Source organism: Malus sylvestris, chromosome 4, assembly GCF_916048215.2.
Source record: "Malus sylvestris chromosome 4, drMalSylv7.2, whole genome shotgun sequence".
NCBI lineage: Eukaryota > Viridiplantae > Streptophyta > Magnoliopsida > Rosales > Rosaceae > Malus > Malus sylvestris.
Genome location: NC_062263.1, coordinates 17,818,548 through 17,836,616, shown reverse-complemented (window position 1 = coordinate 17,836,616; position 18,069 = coordinate 17,818,548). Strand labels below are relative to the sequence as shown.

The 18,069-nt window shown below is 35.0% G+C and overlaps 1 protein-coding gene and 1 long non-coding RNA gene across 2 annotated transcripts; both read right to left on the bottom strand.

Annotated features, from left to right (window-relative positions):
* Positions 1 to 6,595: 6,595 nt before the first annotated feature.
* Positions 6,596 to 8,863, bottom strand: LOC126617975 (uncharacterized). The gene is made up of 2 exons (XR_007621606.1): positions 7,960 to 8,863; positions 6,596 to 7,502 (listed from the first exon to the last, which is right to left on the bottom strand). It is a non-coding gene; the product is annotated as an uncharacterized LOC126617975 (long non-coding RNA).
* A 934-nt stretch (positions 8,864 to 9,797) lies between these two features.
* On the bottom strand, positions 9,798 to 12,546 carry LOC126617787 (peroxidase 21). Its single transcript, XM_050285841.1, has 5 exons — positions 12,325 to 12,546; positions 11,913 to 12,061; positions 11,621 to 11,809; positions 11,061 to 11,226; positions 9,798 to 10,305 (listed from the first exon to the last, which is right to left on the bottom strand). Exons 1-5 carry the CDS (start codon positions 12,401 to 12,403, stop codon positions 9,899 to 9,901), a joined length of 990 nt encoding a protein of 329 aa, XP_050141798.1. The 5' UTR covers positions 12,404 to 12,546; the 3' UTR covers positions 9,798 to 9,898.
* Positions 12,547 to 18,069: the final 5,523 nt, after the last annotated feature.

Sequence of the window (18,069 nt, the reverse complement as noted above, 5' to 3'; positions counted from 1 at the left end):
CCCTTTATAAAAAATAGTGTTTCCAACACAGAATAAATTAGCCCACATGCGTGTACAAATCCACCCACTGTTAACGTACTTTAACGGAGCGTGACTTTTTGATTTGGGTCTAATTCACGTTCACGCGATCGTAACAACGAGTACTAATTAATTACGATAACGGAAAAATATAATTTAAGATCGGATAACCACGTCCACATCACTTGCCAACAAGGGCATAAATGTCAATTTACACATTACATAGAAAATTAGGGATGGGTCGTCACACTTAGACCTTAGTCTTGTTCATTCAATATACAGTGTTGTTATTTATTTGTTTATTAACATATTCGAATTTATTATATATATATATATATATATTTGTCATTGGTTGTTGATAAATATCCAACATTTTTATCTTTTGTTGTTGGGATATGGTGAAATTAAGTATATGGTGTCAAGAAGGATATGAAGAAGAGTGAAGGAGTGATTGTGATATAGATGTAGAAGCAATGTACAAACAAGAGGTATAGAAAGTAAAAATAATAAACTAATGGCTTGTTTACGTTTTCCTAATTAAAATAGAAGGAATTGGATTGAGGAGAAATTGAATTGCGGAGTTGAAAGGAGGAGAAGTTAAAATCAGATTCTTGCTTAAACTGTTCACTTAAATAACCTGATATCGGAATAAGATTGAAAACTGAGTTTATATAAGTTATTTACTATTTCACCTAAATCAGAATAGAATGAATATGATTACTCATATTCACCTTTGGTGAGAATCGAACCTTAGACCTCTCACTTGCGAGTGAAGAGGAATACCACTAGATAGTAGTATTAAATGGCAATTCATATGTTTATTAAGACCTACTCCAACCCTTGGAGTAAAACTCAAATTTTAGGTTCTAAACATACCCCAATTTGCTCCAACCCTTGGGGCAAATATGAGTTTAACCCAAAACTCATTTATGAGGCAAATTTAGATCATGATTCTTTCTGGGTTAGTGGGGTTGACCCACCATATATATGTATTTCTTTTAGTTTTATAATTATAAATTCATTGAATCCAACGACTAAGATCTCATATGATCAAATCTAACAGTGAAAAAAAAAAGATCTAACTGTCAACAGCTAAGGTAATTAAAAAAAATTATGTGTTTCATAGTCTTTCATAGTGTTCCACGAGTTTCATGGTGTCAGTTTAGTGATTTTTCAATATTTATCGGAATCTAAATATTTTTAGGTTAAAATGTTTATAAAATTAATTATGGTAGTCTACATATTTTTTTTTTTAAAAGTTACTTTAAGAAAAAAATTGTTCTAAATTCATTATTTAATAATCCCTGTGACAGCCCGTCCCGGATGTATATATTATTTATCCTTGAGAGTGTGGGAATTTCTATTATATCCTTGTTATTATTGAGTTGTGTGTGTGTATTAACTAAGGTTTTGGACCAATAGGTTCTATCCCTTATTATTTGGACCTAATTAGAACTAAAGACTTAAGATTTTGGTTGGTTGACAGCAAACTGGACCACATACACACATACCCTCCCCTTATCCCATTGATTCTCTCTCCTCCCTCTCGCATTTTCTTCCATGTCCGTACAATTGTACGGACAAACCTTGAACCCTCCATTTCACGCACGGATCAAGCTCGCGGTTAGCCTCATCATCTTCATCTCACCATCATGCACTCATCTTTACTATTTTTAGAACGTCACCTCATTTTCCCGAGAACCTGAAAACCCAGTTTTGGGTCATTGTTCATGCACTCGTGTTATTGAAGTTTTTAAGAGATTTAGAGTTACTGGTGAGCTTTAGGACATCTTCACGAAGCTCAGAGAAGAAAAAAGAAGTGAATTGGACGTCGGGAACTCGAGTTTGACGAGTTTCAAGTTTGGCTGGATTATTAAGGTTTCTCAAACGAAATCCTGTGGATTTCAAGGCTTGAAAGTGGTAAGGTTTTGTTCCTCTCGTCCTAAGCTTCATTTTGGTACAAATTTCATGAAATTTGGTTAAGAAATGAGCGGGAAATCACGATTTTGAAGTTTTTCGGTTTTTCGGCGACGACATCAGTCACCAGAGTTTGAAGGTTGAAGACGACGGAATATTCCGTCAAGTTTGACAGAATATTCTGATGGCGTTAGGTTAGTCTTAACGGAATATGCTGCTTTTTTACGGAATATTCTCTAACGCCGTTAAAGATTCTGTTAGGCGTGCTAGGCACGTGGCCGCGCGTCGGGGCGCGTCTGGCCGTGCCCTTGCTGGCTCATGGGGTATCGGAAATTTTTTCTAAAAATATGGGGGTGTTCCTGAGGTTGAGTAAGTCATGGTGGTATATTCAAATGCCCCATTTGAGCATTGTATGATAAGTTAATTTCTAGTTTTGTGTATGTGCTTTAAATAACATTTATTCAGTTATTTCGCATATAGGTGAGACCTATCATGAGGACGAGCGCCATCAATCGAGGCTCGGGGGCTACGACCCTTCGACATATCAGTGAGTGGGTTTTTGGTTTTCCGTATATACCTATATACTTGAGATTTTTCCCAGAAAATGAATTTGAATGATTATACGTTTTGAAATGCCATGCAAAGTATCTACCTATTTTATTTATGCATTAGTAGTTGCATATAATTATGATTGGTGTTGCGGACACATAGGTAAGTTCATAAATTAAAGATGTGAGATTACTTCAGTTATGCAAGTTATGATGTGATGTGATGAGAGCTTATAAACTTGCACCCGGTGTCAGTGCTCCTGCCCAGAGTTAGGGCACAGTCCTTCATGTGATGTTCATCGTCCGCACCATATGCTCATCTTGGATCCAAGTTAGGTGTACAGCCTTGTCATACAGACCACTTTAGGTGGTTCCGACTCATAGGTAACCCATGATTATTCGTACAGCCTTCACGTGATCGTAGCACTAAAGCATATTTACTTTACACCTAGTCTTGTCATACATACCACTTTAGGTGGTTCTAACTCGTGTGTAGGATTTGATTTGATATGATTGAGATTGGTTATGAGCTATATATTCAGTAGTGCAGTTTGAGTTAGAGAGATTTGGCTGATGCAATATTCGACATTGATATATGTTGCCTGGTTTACCTATAACATTGCATTGAGATGCTTTGGCATGGTATACTTCTATGGATTTTCATCTTGAGTATGATTTCTGATTCAGATTATTATTATTATTTTCTGGTAAGTTATACAGGCTTTACGGCGAGGGGTTAGAACTTTTGAGAAACGAAATGATTTTAAAAAGCTTTGTTTTTGCCCACTCACACTTTCTGTTTTGCGCCCCCCCAGGTTTTAGGTAGAAGTGCTTAGTGGATCACGAGGATTTCAACGGGGGTTTTGACAGAGCATCATAAATGTAGGATCACCCTTGGGTGTTGTATAATTAGTACTTGTCCTACTTGACTGCACTTAGGAAATTTATGCTCTGGTTGTGTATTTCACACTTAATCTTGCGCTAGCACCTTATCTTATTAGTACTCTAGTTGATTTGGTTTTTGTTTATTCGTAATTCCTTATATCTCTATTGCTTCCGTATTGTGCACATGGCTACGTCACTCACATGACGGCCAGCATGCCTCGATCGAGGTCGGGGTGTGTCAATCCCGGCCTAAAAATTTAACCTCAAGGGCTTGGAAGCGAAAAATTGTTTTTGAGTTAAAAATTTTAAGTTTTGACCGAAGAGTTGGAGATGGTCTAAAGAAACGTGAAATTCAAGAAAATCAACCCAGCAAAAGGTGAAATTATAGTAATATCTAAGGGCATAATGTGTAAGAAAAATTGATTCTGATTCTTCCATACTCCTAGAATTGGATTACCACCTTGAATCAAGGAGTCAAATTCCTTCAGTATGAGGAATTAAATTCCTTATTTTGTGTGGGTCCCACCTTTCTTTTTATTCCCCCAAGTTTAAAAAACAAGGGTATATCCAATAATCGGAATCCAACTCCACATTTTGATTAAATTAGGGTTTGTAAACACGCCAATGGTGTTTGGCGCGCAAACAGTCAAACCATTATTGAAATGTACAACAAAAGGCATACCTTATCTTCCTGTTTTAGAATCCAAGATCAAGGATGTTCCTTCATTGGCCAAAATCGCTCAAGTCAAGAGTCAGAAATGCATTTCATCACATCCACCACATTTAAAACACTCGTCTGACCGAACTCGGTAGCGAGATGACACGCCCGCATCAACAATCAACCACCAAATAACATAGCTATCTTCTTAGTTGCTCAACTTTCACACTACTTAGGCTGTTTAATTTCCAGAGTCAACCGTTGCTATCATCTACCAACGGAAGGGTTTGAAATTAAGATGCATCATGTGTATATGGAGACATGGGACTCATAGTTAGGTGCTGTCTTGGAGATGCATGAGACATCTAATTATTTTAAGCTTTATGGAGTCTATGGACTGATCCGGGTTGTTCGATTGGAAAGAAAAGCTAGAACGATCGTCTAAGCCTTCTAGGCGAGAATAAGGGGGGAGACATTGATGCTTTGGCAGCTTGACTTTAAGAGAATTTGAGTGCCTTTCACTTTTTAACCTTAGCGTTGAGAATGATTTGTGTAATAAGAATTTTATTGTTACAACAACATCTTGTATTAATAATGTAAGAACATAGGCGTACATATCCTTGTATATTATTGATGGAAGACGTATTATTCTCGTAATTTTTTTCCCTTTGTTTTACGACTTCAGCTGTTGTGCTAGTTCCTGAGTTCACATACGTGCTTGTGTGCATGCGCATGCATAGTTCAAGAAATTTCTAATTATGATCGATCTCTTAATTAGTGATATTTTGCGCAACATCGTTTTCCTTCATTTCTAATAATTAAGTCAAACACATAATCATTCTTGCTTGTTCATGAAGATGATGAATATATGAAACTTTTTGTTATTGTTCCTCCAAGATTATATTGAGCATGGCCTAACATTACTAATTATACTACAAGTCTAGTGTTGTTACAATATAATGAATTATAGGTGTCATAAACCCAGACAAAAATCATACCATATATACTATATAATAAGAAAAATCATGTACTGATAAAAATATTTTTTTTTTTAAAAAGATAGAACAAAAAATATCGACTAATAAATATTTATATTTACTTAAGCCACTTTTCAAAGATGGATAATCTATGTTATTTTTTATGGGAAATCAAAATATATATGTACTATTGAAGGATATTTTTTTTCTTCAAATTATCTGATTCGTAGGTTGTGATCAATATAATATGTTAAACTGCAGACATGACAAAATTAAACATCAAAGTTGTATTTCTAATTTGTTGTCAATTAGTTGTATTACTAATTAAATACAAAAGGTTGGAAACATAGCTAACATATATGACCTGATGGTTTGACTAGTTTTCTCCTTCTTTGTTTTCTTTAACAAAGGAACTTTATGTGGCCATGACAATTTTTAGTAAAGTAATCAAAACACTATAGAAGATTATATAAAAATTTGGTAGCATTTTTTCATAAAGAAAAATGTTAGAGAAAACATTTTTTTTTAAATCATATTTTGTATATACTAAATTATGTGGTGGTTAATGGCTATATTCCATTTTTAACGATTTAAAGAAGGAATCCAATCATCAGCCGACACATCAAGTGGCCTACAAATATGATCTAAAAGATAATTTCTCTAAAATCATCCCTTTATACCCCTCTACTTTCGAGTACGATGATGTTTTGGTGCATGTCTTCTAAAAAAAGTTACAGAATCATACACTTCTAGCCCCTATGTTAGAATAATTGTTAAGTTAATTTTGTTTTGGTTGTTTTATTGACATCTCACATTTTATTAGTTACACTCAGTTTCCGAAAACACTTAACATCTCCTTTTAAATTAAAAATTATCTTAATACACCCCACATAATTCTCAGACTACCCTCACACCCCATGCTCTTCACATATACTCCACATCAAATTCATATTCATCTTCACAAACTTTGTTGCCTACATCATGCACAGAAGTACCAGACCTCCCGAAACAAAAGTTTCCACCAGGTTTCTTTTCAATTTGCATATCAGTAACCTATATAATTCTTCAAATTTTCTTTTGGTTGAAATGGGTTGTCATTCAAGCAAAGACAAAAGGGCACACACCTCACCCGAACAGACTTAAGGGCAAAGGGTTCTAGGTTTGTTGCTTATTATTATATATTCAACTGTTGTTTGTTATTTTTTTTAGGACGAATGGTGCTTATTCAATTTAGAGGGTTTAGGTCATGTATGCATATATATTGAAGTGACGGAGTTTCACATTGAGCTTTCAAACTTTTACAGAAAACATGTTCATTCTTTTTTGGAAAAAAAGTCATATTACTTAGGTTAACAGCTAATTTTACGGAAATTTTTCGAGCATAGAAGTAAATTTTAAGCATTACTGAAAAAAATGAACTTGGGGTGCATGTTTAGAATCTTTTTATTTTTTTAAGAATATTTTAGGGCTTAAATAGTCATTTTATTTAGAGCATATGATCCATTTAATATTAAATCTTTATGTGTGGTGTGTTAAGATAAAGAAACACAGTAGTCACTGAAACAGAATTGAAGGTTTTAGAGAGAGAGAGAGCAGGGAGAAGTAGAGAATTCTATATTTCTTGATTGGAAAGATACAACAACGATTCAACAATATAAAGGTGATTTGTACAGCTTATCTCTAGAACCTTATCACTTAACAGATTCTACCAATACTAACTCACTCTTATGCTTATCCACTGACAAGCGCATAAATCCATACCATCCATACACTCTATTCCCTAACATGCCCTCTCAAACTAATGATTGGAAGGTCTAAAGCATGAGATTGCAACAATGAGTACGAAAGAGTGAAGAGTTGAATCCCTTTGTAAGGATGTTTGCAAAATGCTCAGAAGAGGAAACAAACTGAACTAACAGTTTCTTGCTAGTTATGTCAAAATCTATATTCTAAAATCTTTATGGAAAGTAGTCCTTGCAATTGAAGAGTGAAGTATTAGGCAGTCGCACAAAAGACTCTGCAATAAGAAAATCTTCCTAGCATCTGGAGCTTGTAATTTACCACTATATATCGTGCGTACCATAGTACCCAAATCAACGTAAACCTGGTGCCCCCACCCTTATCACAAATTCTAATATGGTAGCCTGACTGAATATTAAATATACTTCCACCATGGCATAACTGAAATACATAAAATCCTCAGAACTCAAGTGCAATAGTGCATCTTGTTGTCAGAGATAAGAACTGGAAATGTCACTTGAATACACGGTTGTAAACCCAATGAAATCAACTGAGATTCTGCACCTTCCTTGTAAATTCATTCCAAAACTTGGTCTTTTGCATTATCTAAAAACATTTCATCTTTTGAAACAATGAAGTCAGAACCAGACTTGCAATCACAATCCATATGAATTTCAACATCAGAATGGCTCTGTAAAGGTGTTTCATATCTTGACTTACTGCCATCTTCATATCTTAATTCTCCACCACCTGATTTTCCTACACATCAAATTTGTTCATATAAGGATCATTTTGATGCTGATTGTTATCCCATACATTATACTCAGTCTTCAGTTTCAAGCCCCGAATCATGTCAAAGCACTTTAGATCACTAATTCAAACTAGTTTGTCCAGTCATCCTGAAAATTGATTAGGTATTAAATCTTTCACCATTATTGTAACGAAACCGACCTTTACCACTATTCTTTGACTGAAAATTCCTATAAGCATCGTTATAACCACTGACATCTTTACCATGGCTTGACTGACCACAAATATAACCATTGTAACCCCCATTATCATAGCTAGATTGGCCTGAATTAAAATTGGATTGAGCATGATAACCACCATTGTAACTAGCAAGTAACAACATTATAACCACTGCTATTTCTTGATTGACTAGCAAGAAAATGAGAGCAAGAGAGAGGAAAGGAAGAACCTTTTGTCTTATATTTACCAGATTTAGCTACCATATGGGTCACAGGAGCACAATCCACAATGGCTTCCTCAGCGAGCAATTGTGCACAAAAGTCCTTGAGTGAAATGACACTCTCACACCCTTTGATTACACATTTAAATGTGTTAAATTATGCAGGGAGTCCATTCAAGGCTATGATCACAAAGTCTTCATTAAGAAAATTGACACCAAGAACAGAAAGTCTATCCTTTGCCTCCTTAATTCTTCGAAGATACTGGGAAATTGAATCAAATCCTTTCTTAATGTTGTAAAGATCAGTCTTTAACTTTATGATACTAGTTTTTGTGATAGGTAAGAAAAACTGGTTTTGAAGACAAATCCATATCTCTCGAGAACTCTTGCTACTAATCACACAAGAAATAACGAATGAACAAAATGTTGTAGTAAGTAACAACATCAAACATGATCATACATTTTCCAGACTTTGTATTCATCAGTTTCAACTCTTAAGATGAAGTGCCAGATGTTACCTCTGAATCTCCTAAAGAAGTAAAAGAAAACTGAGCAGGACACATATTTGTTCCATCAACAAATCCCAAAATCCCATAGCTTTCAAGCATCAACTATATCTGAAAGTGCCATTAAAGGTAATTGGTCTCGTCCATCTTGACAGAAACGGATGTAGAGACCGAAGAAATCAAGCCAATGATTAGCGATTGTAAGATTTGTAACTGATTTGCAGTGACCATTTTGAGAAATTGCAAAGAAATTTGACTGACGCAAAAGATCGAACACCTGGTGTGCCAAAATTTGAAGAACGTAGAAAGCTGAAATGGAGAATCGGAGATGCCCAGGAAAAAGAAAAAAACCCAGAGAAAAAGCAAGTACAATATAAGAAATGTATTACGGATGCAAGATATAAGGATCGAATAAGCCTTTAATCAAAACCTTTAATGGCTCGATAATCAAAACCTTTAATGGCTCGATACCATGTTAAAATAAAGAAACACAACAAGCATTGAAACAAAATTGAAGGTTTTAGAGAGAGAGAGAGAGAGAGAGCACACAGAGAAGAAGAGATTTCTTATTTCTTGATTGGAAGGATACGACGATTCACCAATGTAAAGGTAATTTGCACAACTAATCTCTACAACCTTATCACTTAACAAATTCTAACAATACTAACTAACTCTTACGCTTATCAAGTGACAAATGTATCAATCCACACCATCCATACACTCTATTCCCTAACATGGTGTAGTCAACAAAATATGGGTGTTAACAAAATAACCCTTTGTTTTTAAGGGAACTTTAAAGAAAAGTTTCTGGTACTGTTCACTTTAACGAAAAATCATATTTTTACATAAAAAGTAAATCCTGATACTATTCACTTTACTCTTTATTTTATCTTTATTGTTAAAACTTAAAGTTTTCAAGTCATTCTCATTAGTTTCCCTTTGTTTTTAATGCATCACTTAGATGACCCAACCCTTGCTTGCATGGATTCATATCTATATAGATCCCTCATAATCAAGATCATCATCAACGGCCCAAGTAATCCATCCATCGGATTAATTTTCAGTTTGGATTTTTCTTTCCTTTAAAAATGGACCAAACTTGTATGTATCAAGCCCATAGTTTGCACAAACCCTTTGTCTAATGGTTCATGTTTGTAATTTTGTTTCTAATGAAGATGAATTTTCAAAAAGATAATGCTAGGAAGATCAAAATTTTAAATCAAATCTGTAATTTAAATGATATGGTTATTGATGATTGAATTATTATTTAATTATTAGTTAACGTACTTATTTCTTATTGGTAACACATTATTTAGTTTAAAAATGTGATTTTCCTTGCATTATCCTTTCCAAAAGAAGAAACACAATTGGTTATTCCATTACCATATACCAAAGAGCGAAAATCAATAGTTGATAATTTATTTTACATATACTGAGAGACATGCAACCAATAGTCTCAACTAACTTGCATTCACATATCGGCAATCCTTTCTAACTTCTCCTTGGTCTCCAGTAAGCGGGTTGTTCTCAGACAAAAGAAGGACAGCCCTAGAAAACTGCTCGCTGAAGTAGCCGTTATCGGCAGCCATCTTTTCCACAAAGGGCAATGTAGCTGGGTCGGAAGCTAGTTCTTGGTCGACGGTGAGCAGACCCTTGTGGCTCAGCAGGTTCTTGTAATAATAGTTGTCGAGAAGCATGGGTGTTTCACGGTCGTTCCTTGCGTAGAGAACTGCTTTTGGGTCTGGGGTTGGAGTTGGGCACCGAGCTTTGAGGTATTCGGCATGGTCAGGGTCTAGGGTTGGATCCACGGTTGGGTAGAGCCTATCTACCAGGTTCACACAGTGGACTCGACCCACAGAGTGAGCTCCTGCATAGAAAATCAAATTGCCATCCTTAAATAAGGTGTTTTTTTTCTTCTTCATGAAAATCGAGTGTTGCACTTATTTGCCATATTATTATACTTACTTTGTTATGGACATGCTTTGGTTATTATATTCAAGAAGTATTTTTATTTTTGGTCTGATATTCAACTAGTAGTGTTCTCATTCGATTGAGGATTTACCATTTGATCAAGAATAATCATAAGGGACCTAACTTATGTCATAACTTTTTCAAATCTCAACTGATGTGATAGTATTTTGTTGTTTATAGATTTACGGATTTAATTTGTTAACAAGTTATAAACGATCGACATGCTATCACATCACTTGGTCCTAAAAACTTTGAAATAGTTGGTGCAATTTTGTAATCTAATTCAATAGATAGTAATTAACTATTAAGTTTAATTTTGTACAATTTATGATATGGACCTGATGACTGGTTTATTCGTTTGGTATAGATATGGAGGTCCCTAGTTTTTGTCTTGTATAATAAGATCGAAATTAGCTGACCCTTAAGCTATTTTCATTACAAAGCATGAGGATACAGAGTAACCGCCTCTCTAGACTTATTGTTCTTCAGGATAAGAGATTTATTTATCTGTTTATTGTGAAATTATTAGAACGAGATTTTGTTTCGACATTTTTTGTTTTTTGGTTGAATTATTATATTATACAGATAGCTAACATTTATTCAAATACATGACATATTCAAGAGTTGATGTCAAAGATAATGGAAATTTACCTAAAATGGCCACTGTTCCTTCAGCATCGATGCCGATGGACTGAAAGCGAGAAAGCACTGAAGATATGGAATCATTGTGATTAGGAATAAACTCTTCCACCACACTTGCATAACTCTCCTTGCTGTCCTTCCTTCCCGTCTTCATGTCAATGCGTGGCCCTCCTAACTGCAATTAAACTTTCCTAAGTAACTAATCTCAACGAGACAGAGAGCCTAACCCCTCAAAGAAAAACTAATTAATATCGAACATGAAGAAAGTCATCTGAAACGATAATTTAATTTTCTAACATCCTTTTTTTTTATTGCAAAGATCATAAAGAGATTTTGATAGAGGAAAGAATTGAAGCAAATAAATGGCATGTAATATTAAAGTTTTCTAAGTCAGCATGTGATCAACAAATGCATAGTCACTCATTTTTGGATTTGATATCAAAGTTTGAGGTAAAAACTTCAAAAGTACATCCATTCAATCTACAATCTTGATATCAAATCCAAAGGCGGTGACTTTGAATCTTTAGTCACGTGGTGACTAGGAGAACATAACTCACTATAATGCATACCATGACAATTCCATCTCTTGCAGAAAGAGCAACAACATCAGCACAAGAAACTGTGGAAGGGCATTCGTCCTCAAGGGCCTTTTTGATTGTGTTTACGTACTTGAAATTTCTCATCCCGAAGCTCCTCCCCGATGCCTTCTCTGACTCTATGCCATTCACACTCTCTAGCAATAGAGAGGCATCACATCCCTGCATGCCACAAATTAATGTTAATTAATTAATGAAAATTTTGAATGTGATCTCTGTTACTAAATTAATTAGTGCTCAAAAGTCAAAGGAAGACAACTCATACCTGAACAACGCAATCGTGAAAGAGATTTCTTAACCAAGAAACGGCTGTATTCCCATGTTCATGGTATAGCTTGGTGACCTCTTGCTTGATGACTTCTTCAGCTTTTGGGCAACTATTGGAGTAATAGTTAAGTTGCAGCTCACTTTTACCTATGTCAATGTCAAAATACACAACATTGTCAACTTAGCGAACTTTACAGTTTCTCGTTATATATAAACTCCTACATAAGGAAAAAAATCATCTCGATGTTCAACACGCTCTATTTAATCAATAGTCCAGATTGACAGACTCTATTTAATCAGGTACGTATCGATAGATTAAAATGACGTACGTAGAGGATAGTTATATTTTTCACATGCATATATAGTTAGAATCCACAAATAAATGTAAAAGGTATGGTGAAAATATGTACCAAACTGAAATTGCAAGAGCAATGGAAACAAGAAAAACATCAAGAAGCTTGAGAAAGCGTGGTGCTTATAGAAGGCCATCTTGCTTAGCAGTTCTAGCTGTTCCTACGCTTCTTGCTTGTGTGATCTATGTGAGCTATGTGTTGACCTTTATATTGGAATTGTGGGATGTGGTAGTTACTAGTTAGTAGGATTGGATCAAAATGGAAACCCAAGAATTAAGCCTCTCTCCACCGAGCCACTATCTTTGACGTTTTCACATTATGTCTCACGCGTGAAGGTTCCACTAAAACCAAATAATATAATCTGAAATTTAACAATCGCAAATAATTAAATTTTGTGGTCCATGAATAATACCAACTTATTGTTTTTATATGATGACAGAGTTATATATGGACCGTGATGGAAAAAAATAAATAAATATATATATATATATATATATATATATGATGAAATCAAATAACGGAAGAAATTTACGTGATTCATGTTTTACCTTAATGGTGAAGAGTAAACGAGGTTTCGCAACTCGAAGGTGTTGAATTACAAAGAAGCAAAGTTCAAGAAAAGTATTATATAAAGAGGTGTGTAATCTCATCTCTATCCAATAATGATGTACAAGGGCTCAACTCTATATATTGAAGTGTTTTTGTTTTCTTTGCTTCTAGTTATGGTTACGATCTTCTTCACAATAAACATAATGTTTGTGATTTGGGCAAATGTTATTGGTGGCATTTCATACCCTCACAATTATCTATTTGACTTGACCTTTTTCATGATAAAATTCTCACTGAGAGGTCGCACTTCAACAACGAGGGTTTTTTTTTTTTTTTTTTTTTTTGTTGGCATCCATTCATTGTTCATGTTGTGCTTCTAAGGAATCTATGCTCATATTTTCTTCCGACGTTTGGTATCTAAGCAACTTTAGATGTGGTTCACCGGTCAATTTGGTACTTGTTTGCCCTCTTCTAATTCCTTGCCACTATTTTGGAACGCTTTTGTGCGTAAGCTTTTTTCTTGTCAATAGCATAATCTTTGGATTTTTGCCAGTCTATTTACTGTTTATACTATTTGGAAGGCATGCAATAAGTATATCTTTGAAGATCGGCCAATCTCTTTTCATCACCTTTGTATGGCTATTGCTTCTTGAATTATTCGTGCTAGCAAGGTTATCCCCGGATACTCACATGGTTTGGATTTTCGCATTCTCTCTTCTTTGGGTATTCAACTTATCTCTCGAAAAGCCGTAATTATTTGTGTTGTGCCTTGGTCTCCTCCTTGGTTTTCTTGGATTAAGCTTGACACTAATGGTTTGGGTGAAGAAAATCTTGGTCCTGCTGCTTGTAGAGGAGTTTTCAAAGATTTTTTCATGGTCGATTTCTTAGTTGTTATTATCAAGGTCAAACCATCACAATTCAATTTTTGCAGAACAATTGACTGTTATTCTTGGCGTAGAAATGGCTTATCAATGTGGTTGGCACGGTCTTTGGTTGAAAATTGATTTTACTGGTGCTCTTGTTTGTCTTCGTTTAAAGATTTTGTTCTTTTAGACTATCTCAAACCCTTGGGTTAGCCCACCAAAATTTAGGTTTAAGGCCCAATTTGGTATTGTTTTTTTTTCACCAAAAACTACTTCACTTTAAAGTAAGCAGTAAAAAAGTGTTTAATAAAAAAAAATACTGATTATTTTAAAAGCAATGGCCTTTAAATAGCAGCTTTTAAGGTTTTTTTTCTTTCTAAAAACGACTTATGTTATAGCGTGTCCCTAATTATTTTATCCTCGATAGTGTGGAAATTCCTTTTATACCCTTCGACGTTGAGCACATTGTGTAGTGGTGTGGTTTGAGTTTGGGTTTTAGACTAATCTAGTTAGTTCCTAAGTTTTTGGAACTTAAAGTTAATAGTTTTGTTGTTGTTAGTAACCCAAAGATGGACCACATACACTCACACACACCATACCCTTACCCGTTGACCTTTCTCTCTCATCCCTCTCTCAGTTTTCATCCATTGTACAATTGTACGGTCAACTCGTGAACCAATCAATTCAGGCACATATTGAGGTTTTGGAAGCCATCTTCGTGTTCCTTATGAACTTAGGAACATACCTATACCATTTTAGAACGTGAATCCTTCGAAAACCCGAGAACCCAAAAATCCCAGATTTTGAGCACTATTCATGTGATCATGATCGTGGAATTTTCAATGAGTTTTAAGGTCATAAGAAGCTTTAGAACATCTTCACGAAGCTCGGGGAAGAAAGTTGGAGTGTTTTGGACGTCGGGAAGCTTAGGTTGACGAGTTTCAATTTTGGCCGGATTATCGAGGTTTCTCCGGCTAGATTCTGTGGATTTCAAGGCTTGAAAGTGGTAAGAATGTGTTCTACTCACTCTAAGCTTCATTTTGAGACAAATTTCATGGATTTTGGTGCAAAAATGAAGAAAATATGAAGTTTGAAAGTTTTTCCAGAAACCGGCGATTGCAGCGGACCCAGCAACTGTCTCTGGCGAACCAAGGAAAACGAAGGGGAATATTTTGTCAAGTCAGACGGAATATTCTAACGGCGTTAGGTAACGCCGTTAAATTCTGTTAAGGTTTTAACAGAATATTCCACATAATATTCCTAACGGCAGTTAAGTTTCCGTTAGGGTTGGCCGCACGTAGGGGCGGGTCTGGCAGTGCCTTGGCCGGTGCCTGAGGGAGCATGGATGATAAGAAATTTTTTCTAAAAATATGGGGATGTTCCTGAGGTTGAGTAGGTCTTGGTGGTATATTCAAATACCCCATTTGAGCAATGTATGAGAAGTTATTTCCTAGTTTTGTGCATGTGCTTTAAATAACGTTATTTAGTTATTTCGCATATAGGTGAGACCTATCCGGAGGACGAGCGCCATCAATCGAGGCTTGGGGGCTACGACCCTTCGACATATCAGTAAGTGGGCTTTTGATTTTCCGTATATACCTATATACTTGAGATTTTTTCCCATAAATTGAATTTGAATGATTATACGTTTTGAAATGCCATGCAAAGTATCTGCCTATTTTATTTATGCATTAGTAGTTGCCTATATTTATGATTGGTATTGCGGATGCACATGTAAGTGTCAAGTAAATTCATAAATTAAAGATATGAGATTGCTTTAGTTATGCAAGATATGATGTGATGCATTGAGAGCTCATAAACCTGCACCCCGGTGTTAGTGCTCCTGCCCAGAGTTAGGGCACATTCCTTCACGTGATGTTCACCTCCCGCACTATATGCTTACCTTGTATTTAAGTTAGGTGCACAAGCTTGTCATACAGACCAATTTAGATGGTTCCGACTCATAGGTGACCCGCGATCATTCGCACGGTCTTCACGTGATCGTAGCACTAGAGCATATTTATTTTACACATAGTCTTGTCGTACAAACCACTTTAGGTAGTTTTGACTCGTGTGCGGGATTTGATATGATTGGGATTGGTTATGAGTGATAGACTTAGCCGTGTCAGTCACGTTAGGTGGATCTGGTTGATATGATATCTGGTATTGATACATTTAATTGGATTACTTATAGCTTTTCATTGAGATACTTTGGCATTGTATATTTCTATGGATTTTAATCCTGAGCATGATTTCTAATATAGCATATATTATTATTTTTCTAGGAAATTATACAGGTGTTACGGTGAGGGGTTAGAACTTTTGAGAAATGAAATGATTTTGAAAAGCTTTGTTTTTTCCCACTCACACTTTCTGTTTTGCACCCATTCAGGTTTTAGGTAGAAGTGCTTTGGTGGCTTACGGGGATTTTGTCGGTGGTTCTGACAGAACATCTCAAATGTAGGATCATCTTTGGGTGTTGTATAATTAGTACTTGTCCAGTTGGACTGCACTTAGGCTATTCATGCTCTGATTGTGTATTTCACACTTAATCTTGCACTTGCACCTTATCTTGTCTTGTACTCTAGTTGATTTGGTTTTTGTTTATTTGCATTTCCTTTTATCTCTATTGTTGCTGCACTGTGCACATGGCTACGTCACCCTCACGTGACGGCCAACATGCCTTGATCTAGGTTGGGGTGTGTCAACTTTAATAAAAAAGCGAAGTTGAGCCTTTAGAATATTTTTAAGTCCTGTAATAAGCTCATTAATTTTAGACAATGACATTATTTACCCTTCTAGACACTGCTTTTCATACTCACAACACTTTTAAAAATACAGTTTATCAAACACTCAACTGTTAAATTTTTATATACATTAAATCTCACGGTTGAGATCGAATATGGTCAAATTTAACAGTAAAACAAAAAATAAAAATCTAATGACTAAAACAATTAAAAAAATTATTTAAACCATAATTCATAAATAAAAAAAACTCTATAAATACTTGTTTCATGGGGTCAGTTTAGTAAATTTTCAACTTTTCTCGGAAACTAAATATTTGTATGTTAAATTGTCAATAAAACTAAATTATGATAATATCTACATAAATTTTATTTGAAAAAAGTTACCGAAATTATTATTTTTTTTTTTGCCTAAACCCTAAATCTTCCTTAATAATTTCGGGTAAAATTTTAACTCAGAACTATTGGAGCTAAAAAAATTGTTTCGGGATTAAAACCTAAATTTTTTAGGTTAAAAATTTTAGATTTTAACCCAATGGTTGGAGATGGTCTTAGAGGGGTTAAGGCTAGACATCCCCCCCACCCTTTTATTGTATTTTTTTTTTTGAAGATGGATAAGGTTTATGTCCCCCATCTTCTTCTTTTGTATCTGTTCACTTTATTAATTTGTTTTCTTATTATTATGAGGGGGTAAGGTTTATGTCCCTTGTCTTCTTCTTTTGTATTTGTTCACTTTATTATTATTATTTTTTATTTCGAGGGGGTAAGGTTTATGTCTTCCTGACTAGGTGTAACTTTTTTTCTTTCTAATTTAATAACATTTCTTTTGTACCATTGAGATTTCCTTAAAAAAAAGTACAAATTAAGGATTTCAATACAAAGCCAAATACTAAACAGAAAAAATAATTTCGGTTACACGGAGAAAAAAAGCAAAAGCAATTAGGTTTCCAAATCAATCTTGGAGTCTTAAGGAAAAGGATCCTCTCCGGATCCTCTTTGTGGGAGTCCGGGGGATCCATCAATCACGGCCGTTCATCGTACACAATTTTTGTTAGATGCTATTTATATTCAATTTTAAATTTTAAACTTAAAATAATTTCTGATCGCACGATGTACAATAAACGATCGTGATTAATTGATACCTCAAATCCTCACAAAGAGGATCTAGAGAGGATCCTTTTCCAGAGTCTTAATCCGGTTGTGCTGTCATGCAGGTGGATGTATTGAAGAAGAACTAGGTTTATCTAGTTTATCCTTTTGCTTTTAGCTATAAAAGAGGGAGAAAGTTCATGCCATTGTAGGAATAAGTTCTCCGCAAAGCTTAGAGTAAAAATTGTAGGGATATAAGTATGATCGAGATTCCTTTTTTTTTTTTATGTCTTTTTCTTTTCTTATTCTCTCTTGATGATATTCTACTACGCAACATTTTAGGAGCCAAATATGAGACTTATAGTCAATAGAAATATTATTATACTACCGTGTTTGTTGATGCCTAAAATATTCAGGTTATGTTAGGGTTGGATTTGGGTTTAGGTTTTTTTTAATTAAGGTTGGGTTGAGTCATCTTTATTTTATTTTTCATACAAGTGATAATAGAGAAGGGAAACTGAACAAGGACTTCGAGACAAGACTAAATGTTGGATTGG

Bases quoted from the DNA above. Each gene is read 5' to 3' on its own strand.
- LOC126617787 (XM_050285841.1), bottom strand. From the start codon at position 12,403: ATGGCCTTCTATAAGCACCACGCTTTCTCAAGCTTCTTGATGTTTTTC. The intron at 12,062-12,324 runs GTACATATTTTC...ACATTGACATAG, and splicing joins GCTCTTGCAATTTCAGTTTG to GTAAAAGTGAGCTGCAACTT. The intron at 10,306-11,060 runs GTAAATTTCCAT...TTTTCTATGCAG, and splicing joins AGGAACAGTGGCCATTTTAG to GAGCTCACTCTGTGGGTCGA.